The sequence below is a fragment of the Dipteris shenzhenensis genome, chromosome 6, assembly GCF_047967505.1.
Source record: "Dipteris shenzhenensis isolate YYH24624 ecotype China chromosome 6, Dip_SZ_1.0, whole genome shotgun sequence".
In the NCBI taxonomy this organism is placed as follows: domain Eukaryota; kingdom Viridiplantae; phylum Streptophyta; class Polypodiopsida; order Gleicheniales; family Dipteridaceae; genus Dipteris; species Dipteris shenzhenensis.
In genome coordinates this window covers 35,513,622-35,528,737 of record NC_141601.1, presented here as the reverse complement: position 1 = coordinate 35,528,737, position 15,116 = coordinate 35,513,622, and the positions used below count along the sequence as shown (strand labels likewise).

The window sequence follows — 15,116 nt, the reverse complement described above, 5'->3', positions numbered from 1 at the left end:
GGCACATGGAGGAGCCATGCCACCTTACATTTTATAATATTACTACCATGGATTATATACAAGACACCTTATGGGTCCTCTTACGTGGAAGGGTGGCACATGGTCATGCCCTGCCACCTCAACCCTAGGCCCTATGCACACCATATTTTATTATACTATTGCCACACATACAAACACACACACATATTAATGCCTTTTTCCTTAGACAATTTTATCCATAACAGTTCCCCCCCCAGGCAGGGAATGCACAGCATTTCCATGCTTGGGTCCATCACGCACAAAGAAAGGCTTGAGGTAACGCTTGTTGATCACCTTCTTGCCATATGGTTCATGCAGCTCCTGAACTTGTACAGACCCATTGCTACGTTCCTTGATGACTTTGTATGGACGAGTCCATAGTGGCAGAAACTTCTTATCCATTTGGTGGTCCAATCTGTTATCAAAGCATAGCACAACATCCCCCTCAGCAAAGTGTCTTTCCCATCCCTTGCGAATCTTAGCATCCAAGCGGGCCTTTTGTCGATTCTTTTGGATCTCTATTTGGTGTAGTGCAAGGCGTCAGGTTTCATCTAACTTCTCAAGTTGTACCAATCTAGCCTCTACATGTTCATCTTCTGTCATCCTCTGTTCCTGTGCCAATCTCAAGGCCGAAATCTCTATCTCTAGTGGTAAAACTGCCTCAGTACCATACACCAACTCAAAAGGAGTGTGACCTGTAGATGTTTTATGAGTGATGTTGTAAGCCCACACGGCTTCAGTGACCTTTTGATCCCACTGGCTCCTGTTCCCTATGGCCATTTTTCCCATGGTTTTATAAAGGAGGCCATTGGTCCGCTCTATTTGACCCATGGATGCCGGATAATAGATGCTAGAAGTGTGATGATCAATACCCATGTGATCCATGAGTAACTCCACTGCTTCATTTAAGATGCTTCATTTAAGAATGGACTCCCATGGTTAGAGACAATCTCCATGGGTGTCCCAAACCTTGTGCAGATACGTTCAAATATGAAATTTGAAACTGCCTTACCATTTGCAGCAAGGAGGGCGATAGCTTCAGCCCACTTAGTGACATACTGAGTGGCTACCAAAAGATACTTCTTTTTGCGGGCAGTCATGGGCAAGGGCCCGACAAAATCTATTCCCCACTTCTGAAACGAATGGATGGACATCACTGGGTGATGTTGCCCAGGACGCAAATCCTTCCTACCAAAGAATTGGCATGGTTCATAGGTTTTGCAATACAAAGTGACATCCTTGAACAAGGTCGGCCAATAGTATCCAGCATGTAAAATCTTCTTAGCTGTATAGTCACTGGCATAGTGGCCTCCACAAAATCCATCATGATAATGCTTCAATACCTTAGGTACTTCATCTGCATCAATGTCCTGTCTCAGTACCCCATCCATGCCTTGATGGTACAACACCCCATCAAGGAGGGTGTAGCGCCTCCTATCTCTACGGATCTTCTTTCTCTCATAGCTAGTACTTTCTGGAGGGAAGGAGAAAGCAGTCAGAAACCTGTAGATACCACCATACAATGGATCCCCAACTTCTATGGCCGCTACAAGGGTTACATCAAGGCACTCCTCTAAATCAATCAAAGCATTCTTCAAGTTGGAACAACCCCCTTTTACAATTTTCAAAGAAAAATCATATTCTTGTAGAACTGCCAACCATTTGGCCAACCGGCCCATGGGATTCGGTGATTGAAGAACCTACTTTGCAAGACCAGTGCTAGTGAGTATAATGAAGGACTTTCTAGCCACATAATGCTTAAATTTCTCAATGCAAAACACCAAAGACAAGGCATGCTTGTCAGCCTCTGAATAGCGTCACTCAGTGTCGAGCAATTGTCGAGAAGCAAATCGAACGGGATACATGAACCGATCCTCCCCTTGCTAGAGAAGAATACCTGCCATAGTATTCTCACCAAACCCAGGATTGATATAGAAAGTCTTTGACCAATCTGGATTGCGTAGAATGGGTTCTGAAGCTAGAGCATTCTTGATTTGTGCAAACCCATGATCACAATCCTCATCCCAAGAGAAATCAACCCCATCTTTTAATAGCATAGTCATGGGTCGTGTTAAAGCAGCATATTGATTAATGAAGCGGCGATAGTATCTTGCTAGATTGACAAATGAGCATACCTAACATTTGGTTGTTGGCGAGGAGAGCTTGAGGATAGCTTCTACCTTCTCGGGGTCAGGCTTGACGCCCTCGGATGAGACAATATGTCCCAGTAACCTCCCTTGAGTGGCTCCAATGGTGCATTTCTCAGGGTTGAGACTACCATTTGCATCGTTGACCCTTTGGAAGGCCAATCTAACCTTCATGATGTGCTCCTTACGTGACGAGAATATACAGAAATCATCTAAAAACACCTCCAAGAAATCCCCCAAATAAGGAGCAAACACCATCTGCATAAATCTTTGAAAGGTAGCAGGAGCATTGGTGAGGCCAAATGGCATTACTTTGAATGCAAATGTCCCCCAGGGTGTGGCAAATGTGGTTTTAAGCACATCTTCTTCGGCAATTCTGATTTGATAAAACCCAGAGTAACCATCACAGAAAGTATACATCTCATGACCACTTACCTTCTCAAGAATGAGGTCTTGAAAGGGCAGAGGATGATGATCCCTCTTGGTGGCTGCATTGAGTTTCTTATAGTCAATGCAGACCCGCCACTTGTTTTTTTTCTTTGGAGTGACTACCCCTGGTGAAACCCATTCAGTATTGTGAACTGAAACAATAAACCCAGCTTCTACAAGTTTCTGCAACTCTGAGCGCAAAGCATGTGTAGGGGCCCTAATCTCCGATACTTCTAAGCCATAGGCTTTGCATCAGGCTTCAGCTCTATCTTGTGCTCTATGGCAGTCACATGGCGAAGGTGGTGGTAGCTAGTTGCGAAAAGGTCAGGGAAATCTTTGAACATTTCTAGGAATTCATCTTTCTCACTTGGAGTGACGTCTGGGGAAAGCATAGATTCAAGCTGTTGAGGACTAGCTGTTACCTTTTCTGCAGGTGGCGAGGTTGGAGACACCCCCATCATGTAAACTTCCTCATCTGAGAACTCCTCCCCCCATCTGATCCTTCCATTGACTCAGACACCGAGGACGAGAGAGTATCACAGTCTTGCTCCTCTTCTTCTTCTAGTTCTATGGCACCTGGTTGCACCGGGATCTTCTCCTTAGAAGCACCAAAAGACATGTGTCCTGTCTTCCAATAGCTGACTGCATCACTCTTTCTCAACCATGGTCTCCCGAGTATGGCTGGGTAACTCCTGCCTGTATCTTCAATGTCCACTACATAGAAATTGATGGTGGTGGTCAACCCATTGATAGTGATGGGCAAATCCTCAATGACTCCTAGGGTGGCGAGTCGTCGACCATCTGCTACCTTGATTCGAGTGGAGGAACGCCTTGTGCATTTCAAATTCATTTTCTTCATGATTCGAGGCACCATGATATTACATGCAGCTCCCCCATCAACACACACATTTTTGACACGACAATTATCTATGATGACATCTACTGTATGTGGGTGCCGATCAATTTCTTCAGAGATAGAAGATACCTCTCGTACCTTTCCCTTTTTCTTGCTCTTCCTTGTTGAGAGACCTTGCTATAGCTCACGTCTCACCTTAGGGCTTAATGTTATTAGTTGAGGGAGCGTGATGCTCAAAGACCGATGAGCAAGGTCCTGAATGACCGAATAGTCCTCTTGCCCTGAGCCGCCGATGGGAAAATCCGAGGGCGACCACTTACTCCTACGAGATCTTTTAGTCTTCTCTGTTGGTGGGTCTGCCATCTCAGCATCTGAGGGCTCTGAGAAGGACACCTTCTTCCTAGGGTGGCCCGGTCCACGATTTGGAGAGGGGTCTGAGGTGGTACGACTTCTTTTCCCGAGGTCAAGGATCTCTACATCAAAATCCTCAGTGCCAGATTCACTTAGAAGATTCACCCTTGGAATATTGGGGCATTCCGTGCGATAATGACCCTTCTGGTGGCACTCGTAGCATACAATATTAGCATGGTCTCTTGGAGGGCGGTTGGCTTGATTTCTGATACCCACCATCTCAAGCTAAAGATCATTCAGGGCCTTGGCTAGGTCATTGACTCCGGGTTCCTTAGTAGGAGGGGCCTCTTTAGCTAGAAAGGCTGAGGGACTAGAAAGGAGGGGGGCTCGTGGGCGAGGCTGGGGAAATCTTCGAGGTGGAGGTTGAGGATATACTCCCTGTTGAGGGTAGGCATCTATGGGAGGACCATACATTTGAGGTGGAGGCGGTGGATACATCCCTGATGAGGGGTGGGGGTATGCCCCTGAGTTAGACCCCCCAGTTTGTTGTTGCAGGAATTGAGGGGGTTGCGGAGGGACAATCGTCCTCTTTGAAGCGGGGTCAGACTGAACTTTATCAAACTTTTGAGCAATCTCATGTGCTAGCACCATAGTTTCTGGATTCTCCCATTTAAGCTTGAGGCGGAATTTGTCACTTGCTCCTGCCACAAGGTAGCCCAGCACATGCTGAGTCATTCCAGCTCGAAATTCGGCATTGTTCTCCTGTGTGGTAATTAAATGGTCCAGGAGCACGGTCGCTCAATCTACATATCGACGCGCTGTCTCACCTTCTGACTGCTTCAAGTTTGCCACCTGCAAGTACACATTCTCTGGCTCCTCTTCTTTGCCGAAATACTCAATCATTGCTGCTATCAATGTTGGCCAGCTTTGGCGAATGTCTTCAGCCTGCTTCTCATACCACACTTGAGCCAAACCCTCTAAAAATGTGGGAAGAACCAACAGCCATCTGTCTTCAGTAAGAAAGTTGAGAGAAACACAACGGCACTTGAAGGCCACAAGATACTCATTTGGATTTTCTTCCACCCGTCCACAAAACACGGGAATGTCAGCCATGCTTGGAAGATGGAAAAGAGAGTGGCAAGACGAGACTTGTCTATGGACAAACAATAGAAAGAGGAAGCTTGAATTGAAAATCGGGTGAAGATACATCCACAAAGCACACATAGGCAGGGTAGGGTGTGACTGGTGTATTGTGAAATACTACACGAGAAGAATCTTCAGCATAGAATAGCACATAGACAATCTTAAAAGGACCAACCCTCATGATATCACATCCATCTTTACAAGCGAGGGTTAGAGACGTGGCGCTGCATGAGGTTGTTCATCAAGGCAAACAAGAATGCCATGACAAATGTCAACAGTTGGAGAGGTTGCACATCACCTTCAGCTTCTTCCAGTTCTTGTAGTCGCCATGCTATTTCTTCAAGGGGTGTGCGGTCTGGCATCCTTCTTTTGAGCAACGTCCTTGAGGACCTTTCTGATGATCTTCCAAAGTCGGTGAACTCGTACCAAGTATGCCCAACACTTAGTTTCATGATGACCACAACCTTTGCATTCCTTACAAATGATCACCCTCCTTCGTGGCTTGCGGCTTTGTTGGGGTGGTGCTTCCACTCGCGTCATGTGTGATTGAAGTGCAAGCTTCACGTGCCAAGAAATCAGCAACTAGATTTCGAGCTCGAGGGATATGCTGAATTTTTACCTCTTCAAATTGGTTGCAAAGTTCCAATGCTTGTTGATGTCGTGGAACCAAGCCTTTGCTTCGCACCTTCCACCTTCCACTAACTTGTTCACACACTAGTTGAGAATCTCCTTGCACTTCAAGTTGCTTGACGTGATGTTCTTGTGCCTTTTGTAGCCCAAAAATGAGCGCCGAGTACTCAGCTTGATTGCAAGTATATGCAGGTGCAGAATTGCTATAACAATACTCCTCACCACCCGGTGAAGTGAGCTTCACACCCACGCCAGCAGCCTTGGTCGAAGGTTTGTAAGCTCCATCAAATTGAAGGATCCAAGATGTCATCACACCAAGACTAAAATTCGGACATCCCAAGTTTCTTGGTAGTCCAAGATAGGTAGAAGGAGAGGGTGGGGAGAATTCAACACTTGAGCCAAACGTTCAGCACCAAATAAACTTGCAATCCTTTGGTGATAGTTTATCTTTAGACAAAAAAGAATTACAACTTGAAGCTCGAAATGAGGCACAAAAGGTTGATTAGGTACAAATGGATTCCTTGGTCGAAACATTACCAACCATAGCCGAGGCCAAGAAACCTTTGTAGTGAGATTGAGAATAAACCATTCAGGACGAGCTTATCCATAGGAATTAACAAGCAGATGTGCCAAATCTCCCCCCAAGCTTGGGGAGCATCCCATCCTTCGATGAAGGACACCGTTTTAATTACCTCTGGAGTAGCAAGTAGTTCGATCACCACACAATGAGTAGAATTAAAATCAAAGTTCTCCCAGTAGTTTTCACCATGAATCATCCACTGTGTATCATTCCACCCATCATCTCCTTGAACGATGCACTGGACAATCAGGCGTTGAAGGTCGACATGAAGATCAAGGAAGAGATCTCGTGCATTGGTAACCATAAGGCGCAGAGGACCAGGCACCAAATCCTTAAACGCGTCGAGAAGTGACATAAATATCCACCCTCCTCGTGTGGCGTGCGTCCGTGAAGTGGACTTGAAAAAGTTCCGAATCGGCAATCTAGTAGGAGATGTGAATAGAGCACATGAAATGAAGTACTTTTTCTTTTTACAGCAAGAGTAAACTCCCCACGGTTAGAGAGTTACAGTTCCCGAGATTTCAATATATAAACAAAAATCATTACATTTTCATCACTTCCAACTTGTTGGCCCAATGATAAGTCTCCCTTTTGTGAAGGGGGAGGTCTTGGGTTCAAATCCTACTCTTTAATAAAAAAGAGAGGAGAGGAGAGGAGAAGGAGAAGAAGAAGAGAAGAGAGGGGGGGGTGCGGGATTTGCTGTTACAGTTTTGTAGAAACTCAGAAAAACTGTCCGCGACCAGAAGACTGCCGCGCGGGCGAACACAGTAGACGTGCGAAGTAAGAAAACTGTCCACGACCAGAAGACGCAGGAGCCCAAAAAACTATCGCGTGGGTGAACACAGTAGATGCACGAATCGAATGCGCACGCAGGAACTCAGAAGGAGCACAGATGGTACAGTTTTGCAGATGCAGCTGGTACGAACAGAAGATTCGCCGACCAGAATACACGTAGGAACCGTGAGCAAAAAGTAGGCAGACTGAAAGTGTAGAAGTGGGAGGTTTTGAAGCCGTAGAGATAGGGAAGGCACACAGTTTAGAGGCACAAAAGAAGAGAACTGAGAAGAGGCCGCAGTGCCGCACCCAGTCGTAGGAGTAACAGATTTTATACCACTAGCCGTGGAGATTTCGATCCCAGAAGCCACACCATTTCTATTAGCCGGAAAAGAAATCAGGACCAGAGGCTAGAGGCTAAGCATGGCGATGCTCGAGGACCATAGAGGAAAGTAGAACGTGAGGGCGAAATGTTATCATGGGAGGGGAAAAGGAAATAGAGGGGAGGGAATGAAGAGGGAGACTATGACACAAGGGGAAAGGGAGAGGGGGAAGAGAAGCATGTACATGATGGGAGGAGGAATGTAAAGATGGAGACATCAAGGGAAGAGGACCATGCTTTATTTTGAAAGGAAGAGAAGGGAGAAATCAAAGTACTAGCTAGGTGGCTTTACAAGAATGAGCGTGTCTCATCAAGGAATAGCCCCCTTCTTTTATAGCCAAGAGAGGGGCTCTCTCCCAATAAATGCATCCTCCCACATGTATGGTGTGTGTGGAAAAGTCTCCCATGTGGGCTAGGCGGTTACGCACTCTCAATTGTGTGCAACAACCCTTTGCCTCATTTTTTCACATAAATCAAGCCCCATATCTCAAGTCTATGATACTCCCTTGGTCTCTCCTAATTTTATAATATGTTCAAACCTCTAGGAGGACAAGTGGAGGGTTGGCACAAGGAATCTTGCCACCTCATCCTACTTTCCCCATTATTTAACTTGCATCCTTGGACTACCTATACCTCCCCCACATGGGCCTATCCTATATGGAGGGAATAACCCAATATAATATCCATCTCCACCTATTTTATATTACTTCTCCCATGGACTTTGAGCCATATCTCACTAAATGCAGCCTAGGTGGAGGGGTGGCACATGGAGGAGCCATGCCACCTTACATTTTATAATATTACTACCATGGATTATATACAACACACCTTATGGGTCCTCTTACGTGGAAGGGTGGCACATGGTCATGCCCTTCCACCTCAACTCTGGGCCCTATGCACACCATATTTTATTATACTATTGCCACACATACAAACACACACACATATTAATGCCTTTTTCCTTAGACAATTTTATCCATAACAGTACCCAATGGACATCATCTCAACCGAATGAATAATTTTGTATCCTAGTACATGCTTGAGATTGGCCTTTGCCCTGTTAATCAAATCAATGAAAGCAAACATTATAATATATTCAAATGTGTCAAAACAAATCTCAGTATGTAAATACTAATTAGCAAAGCTATATAGAATTTACCATATCAAGTTCTCCCAGGAATGACAATGATCCATTAGAACTTTTGCAACTGATTTTTGCTTGGGAAGAGAATGGAAATAATAAAGCTCCAAACTAGAGTTGTGTTATGCACCTTAAATGTTGACACCTTTGCATCAATCTGCTTGTGTACCAGAGTGATATCATTGGCACTTCCCTTTAATTTAAAATCATAGGGAATGTTGTGTATGGCTAACTTGTAACACATCTTGGAATGTTGGCAACAAATTCCTTCATGTCGCAGCAATAAACATTATAGTAATTAAGCCTTATAGGGTTAGAGAGAGGTTGAAGCTCTTTATATTATCATCTTTCTCCAAAATAAGGAGACCATCTCTCTTGTCCTTTTCAAGTCTTGTTGCTTCCATGTGGGCAAGAAAATTACTTGGACAAGGAAAGTCCAAGCTATTGGATTTTACTCTAGTTTTTTGCATTATAAAACAAAAGAAAAATTAAAACAATGCTATGCTTTAAATAGCAATTGCAAATAGAAAATTTGATGATATACTTACTATTTTTTTGAATGAAATAAAGAATGGCGTCAAGGACTCAAATGCACTGGAGATAGGATAATCTGTTACTATCTACTCCCAAGATTATACATTGAGTTAGACCATCATCTACTCTTGCATTCTTATATAAGTCTTATGGCTGCAATAAAAAGAATACATTGAATTATACATAAAGATCTTATAAACATAAACAAAAATAAACTTATAAAAATTGAGCATAGGAGCTTACTCTTCAAAAAATTACGACATCTCATCAAGGGTGAGCTCTCGTGACTTGACATGGGCCAATGTGGAAAGGATGACCTTTTCATCCTTTTCCACAATGTTATTTTCATCTCATCTAATAATGACTTCATAGTAAGATTAGTTCTTTTGCTCTGTCCTTTTAGAATGATATTGGGGTCATCCTTTGACCTCAACTGCTTCTGCCCCTTCACCTCCCCTTTTCCCACAATGTCTCAAATGTCTCATCTTGAAGATCCCATATTGGACCTAATGTTCATGATTTTTTTAATATCAGTGTATCAAGAAATTGCTCAACTTTTCAATTCCTCTGATGAAGTTAGCAAACCATAAGGACTCTGTATTGTGTTTTCATTATGTAAATTTTGACACATTTAAAACTTGCTAAGAAAAATATTGTTAAATTTAGGACATTTTTTTGCACACATTTTTTTCCATAGTTATAGTGTGCAATAGTATTTTTAATTATGATTAAAAAAGCATCAAAATTTTGTAGAATCCCGTAGGATAGAATAGATGCATCTTGAAAGAGGTGTGAGAGCACAGTGAAAGCAAAATGTTATTCTCTAATATGGATTGTGAGAGAGAGGACTCTCTCTTATAGAAAGGGGGAGAAGGTAATACCTTCCCTACATAAGTGACAATTAGCCCCTACATCAGTGGGAATCAGTCCCTACATCAGTGGGACTGGCCTAAATCAAAGGAACCTCCCATGTGGGGGCCTTTGGCTTACATCATCACTTAGATATCATACTAGACACATCATAGCACTTAATGTACCTTTACAACACACACAAACACACATGTGACTCCCCTAGATGCACACATGCACCATAGAGCAAGCCCTTGATCATACTTATCCCAACATACCCTCCCTCAAGGGTTTTCCTCTTGCAGTATCAAGGATACATCTAGTCTCATAGTTTCTCATGCCATCTCATGGTGGTCAAGGATAAATCTATGGCTAGCAAGGGTTCCCAAGGGTGTGAGGTTCACAGAAATGGGATAGTCAAAACACATATCACATGGTCTACATCATATGGTGACTAGAGGTGATTTACAAAAGACATAACATATGATATTCTTTTTGGAGTACTACTCCAGGCAGAGAACCTCAAAATTTGACCAAGTGATGATAAACAAAAATTCAAAAGACAAAGTGCTTAAAAAGCATAGTCTTTATTTTCTTCATTTGCTGATGGAGTTCTTCCTTCAGCCATATTTGCTTTGTTGTTGAAGTAGCCCTTCTTGTCTTTACTTGATGAGCAACAAGGTAGTGATGTTGCCCAGCTCTAACAATGTTGCTCTCCATAGTGAGAACCAGGAAGAAGGTCGATGCATCTTCCTGAGGCAATGCATGAGATAGTGTGTATGGCTTGTTCTGTAGATTCGCCCTGACCTTAGGAAGACTCTCCTGAAAGATGAGAGGCTGAGAATGCGAGCTTGAAGAGAAATCTCACTTCCAAAATCGACTTTGGCAAGGGAAGGTGGAAGATGGAGGTGAGGAAGGAGATGATGATGTGGCACCTAACTAGGGCTTAGGCTAGAGAGAGCATCTAATGCTAGGCTAGGCTAGATCTAGAACCTAAAGCTCTGATACCAAGTGTAGAATCCCGTAGGATAGAATAGATGCATCTTGAAAGAGGTGTGAGAGCACAATGAAAGCAATATGTTGTTCTCTATTATGGATTGTGAGAGAGGACACTCTCTCTTATAGAAAGGGGGAGAAGGTAATACCTTCCTTACATAAGTGGCAATCAGCCCCTACATCAGTGGGAATCAATCCCTACATCAGTGGGACTGGCCTAAATCAAAGGAACCTCCCGTGTGGGGGCCTTTGGCTTACATCATCACTTAGGTCACACACTAGACACATCATAGCACTTGATGTGCCTTTACAACACACACAAACACACATGTGACTCCCCTAGATGCACACATGCACCATAGAGCAAGCCCTTGATCATACTTATCCCAACAAATTTTGCATTTTAGAAAAAAATATTCCATTTAGTTCTTGTTTGTGCACAATGTTACCCACTTTATACACTATTGTTAACCATGGTTTACCTTTAATGTTCTTCTTACATGCATCATCGAATTTTGTTGTTGGAGAACATTGAAAGAGCTCTTTGAAAATTTGAGAATGAGTATTATGTTGAAAGAAAATATGAAAGGGTAGTATATGCATCATCTTTGTTTGAGTTGCATTGGTAAGCATGAAGTTATTCATTGCCCCACATTGTTCTAAATATTTGATTTCATTTATTAACTGTAGAAAGTTTACTCCGAACTTTCAATGAAATGACACCTTTAATAAATCTAAAGCATGCCCATCGATTTGAATGGACATTGGAATGTCAAAGTTAGTTTTGATGCCTTAATTAGTTTTGTGTGTGAAAGTAGTACTTGAGACATCCATATATTATAAGGATGAAATGTCTGCTACCTTGGAATGTCCTATATAAGTGGATAATTCAAAATAATAGAATCCATTGAACTTTCCAAAGATGAGACTACAATTAATAGAGAATTTCCTTGAGGAGTTTACTAAGAAATATGTAAGATAGAAGGGGTATTTTCTTAGGGAGTTACAAAAATTATACATTCATATTAGGGTTTGTTTAATTCATAATGTTAAGACTTTCCATGTATAAGAGATACTTTTTTAAAGGTCTCCAAATTTGTAAAATAGACATATACAAGCTACTAAAATCTATACCTAGGAGATTTCTTAAATACTTCATGAAAAAATTCCACATAAAAGGAATACTTTTATCATCTCAAAACTCACAAAAGGAGTTCTGAAAAAGAGATGTCTCTCAAAGACCCCTGATTGCCTCTGCTATATGGGGTTTTTACATAGTAAATGCCTTAAGTAATTGCCAAACAATCTTTTCAATATATAAGAGCATATACTAGTATACCTGGTGGATGAGATGTCCCTTGCAATGTTTTTGCTAATCCCTGTACTTTTTGAAAAGAGGTTTATGGTCATGAAGGGATTCATGTGTCAAAGAGCATGATTAAAAGGATCAATGACAAAAGGATGGCTTATTTTTAAGTTTCTATTTTATCTTATGGAATAAGTATATATCTAAAATCACCGAGAACATGCAATGATGAGGATGAGGAGAAGATAATAGATGAGGTATGCAAGCCAAAGGAAAAGAGAGAAAATTATCTTATAAAACCCAAGAGACCATATTTCTACATCTGTCTTATATAATTCAACGAATATGCAAAAATGATCTAAAACACAATAAAAATATATTTCTTTTACGCAATTGAATTACTAGAATCAAGTTTGAAAAAGTAAATCACAAGGAGAGAGAGAGAGAGAGAGAGAGAGAGAGAGAGAGAGAGAGAGAGAGAGTTGTCTTATATAATTCAACGAAAATGCAAAAATAGATGACAATAGGTTAAATGAGAAAGACCTATACAAGGATACCATCTTTTCCAAAACATTTATAAAAAAAAATTCTTGTACACACCTTAATTATTGGGAAAAAGTGAATCACAACAAATCCCGACAAGTTTGAGAAAGGGGGGGAGAGAGAGAGAGAGAGAGAGAGAGAGAGAGAGAGAGAGTAAGATCGTGTCTTTACTTGTTTTATAAAAATAAGATCGTGTTGAAAACATATACAACTCAAAGGCTAAGCGCGCTCAGCTCATAAACATGTGTTATCAAAGTGCCACCATGGCAAACCCTATGTTAAAAGTGCAACACAAACAAGCTTAGTGCAATTATCTAATGGGTAAAATAAGTATAATGCTTAATCCTAATGGGCGAAATAAGATTAATGCTTAATCCTACACTTTAAAGAAGCTCAGAAGACCATCCAGTTCAGAAACAATTGCCTAAAACCAAATTACGCTTAGCTTATAGAAGATAGACTATGGATTCAGAGCGAAATCAGAGAATCAGTCTTGGTTGTTTGCCTCTGCTGCAAGCTCGGCTGCGCAATTTTCAGCAACGCGCATCGGCTTTACGCTGAAGGGCCCTGTATTCACTACATCATTGGCGAGGCCTGCATTCCTTGAAAGGACCACGCTGCCAAAAGTCCTCTCTGTCAAGATGTTGCACGTTGCGTGGGCGCTTCGCAGCAACATTGCCATGCACAGATCGTGTTCGTGGTCACCTTCCACAGGAATTTGAAAGGTTCCGTTCTCATCCGTCGTACCTTGCTGATAAGCGGTGACTCCAGCTCCTCCTGAGGTGCACTGAACCCCAACTGTGGCACCTGCATTTGACCCCAACGAGAAAGTAAGCGGTCATGTAGAGGGAGATTCAGGTATGAACAGCAACGGCTTGTACATTAGAAAACGTTCGCGTAGCCGTCAGATCCAGAGGCAAATTTAACCAGCTGACAAAGAGCTGAAATTTTCACAAGAGAAACAGAGGCCCCATTACACACATCTAGTATGGAGGAGCTAAACCGATATCAGAAAAGCATCAGAGACTCACATGCCAAACAAACCAAACCTTCAAACGACGCAAAGTTGAGAAGCAAATGGAGCTGCGATTCCTAGAGGAGATGCCGATGGATCCAGTAAGATGAATGGAGATCGACAAGGTCAAGTACGTTAAGGTGTTGAAACCTGGGAGGAAGAAGCTCGATTTGGCAAAGAAGCCGGCGGCGCAAGAGTCGCAGTAGACGCGACCAGTGACGAGGAAGGGGCTGGAGGAGGAGGAGGAGGAGGAGGAGGAGGCAAAGGCTGGGGCAAGGATGGGGAAGAGAAGGAGGAGGAGGGGGGCAAGAGCGGCCATGGCTAACGACGGAGAGGACGCTATGGATCAGAGGGGAGGCTATACAAAAATGGTGAAGAAGCCAGGACGAGTACTGTAAAATGGACGTGATTGCAAATGGAGGTGACCGTGAATGCCAGCTTGAGAGTGTCAGTTTGTGTGAGCCTTTCTCGTGAGTGATGATGTGAGTGTGCTCTGAGTTTGAACTTTGAAGCAACACTAGTTAGTGTATTTTGCACCGGTTGAAATGAGAACAATTAGCTTACTAACTCCATAATCCCATGAGACTTTGGAGCGGTTAGACTAGCCTAGTAGTGGCAAAAATTGGCCCACTAGCTAAGTTGACAATCGATTACCCAATCACTTCCAAGCATTAGTGGAGACTCTCTTGGCACGTATACAAGTTGAAAGAATCACGAATGTTAATGAGCGAAGAAGGGAGAGAGATAGTGCGCACATAAGGAAGAAGATGAAGGAAAGACAACGGACTCAGGCCGAGTAGAGAAGAGAAGAAGACCATGCATCTTATTCCTTATTGTGCAAATAATATAGCTGTGAAACGGCTCTGAACTAAAAGCAGTTGTAATGAAATGGATAAGCATGAGAGAGTCATGTCTTATTGAATCCTAGGTATGGTGGGGTTTATTGATTTAGGCTTTAGGGTTAATTACATTTTAACACCCCTCCTTAACTCCAAAGTTGAGTGTCTTTTTAAAGGGTATATTACGACTCGTCTCTATTTATCGAAGAGATGATACACCTTGGTACCAAACGGGTGTCCATACCCGATGAGAATGCATTCCCCGGCTTTGAAGTCAAGCTTGCGTCTATGTTTGTTGGGAACATGTGCAAAGGCTTTGCAGCCGAATACGCGAGGGTGGGAGAGATTTGGTCGCTGTCCGGTCCAAACTTCATGAGGCGTGAGCAATTTATTTTGACTGAATGTTGCTATATTTTGAATGTAGGTGACAGTCATCAATGCCTCACTCTAAAAGGTCCAAGGTAGATTTGCATCTGCAAGCATAGTGCAGCCTCCCTTTGTGATTGACCAAATTTTGTGTTCTGCTCTTCCATTTTGCTCGGAGGTTCTTGGAATTGTAGGTTGGTGAATTATGCCTTTTGAT

General features: G+C 42.6%; 1 protein-coding gene across 1 annotated transcript; it reads right to left on the bottom strand.

Annotated features, from left to right (window-relative positions):
* Positions 1–13,106: 13,106 nt before the first annotated feature.
* Positions 13,107–14,120, bottom strand: LOC147901113 (olee1-like protein). The gene is made up of 2 exons (XM_087376265.1): positions 13,845–14,120; positions 13,107–13,486 (listed from the first exon to the last, which is right to left on the bottom strand). The coding sequence occupies exons 1-2, from the start codon at positions 14,011–14,013 to the stop codon at positions 13,167–13,169; spliced, it is 489 nt and encodes a 162-aa protein (XP_087232391.1). The 5' UTR covers positions 14,014–14,120; the 3' UTR covers positions 13,107–13,166.
* Positions 14,121–15,116: the final 996 nt, after the last annotated feature.

Excerpts from the sequence above, each read along its gene's own strand:
- LOC147901113 (XM_087376265.1), bottom strand. The coding sequence starts at position 14,013 with ATGGCCGCTCTTGCCCCCCTCCTCCTCCTTCTCTTCCCCATCCTTGCC. Across the intron at positions 13,487-13,844 it reads ATCGAGCTTCTTCCTCCCAG|GTGCCACAGTTGGGGTTCAG; the intron begins GTTTCAACACCT and ends GGTCAAATGCAG.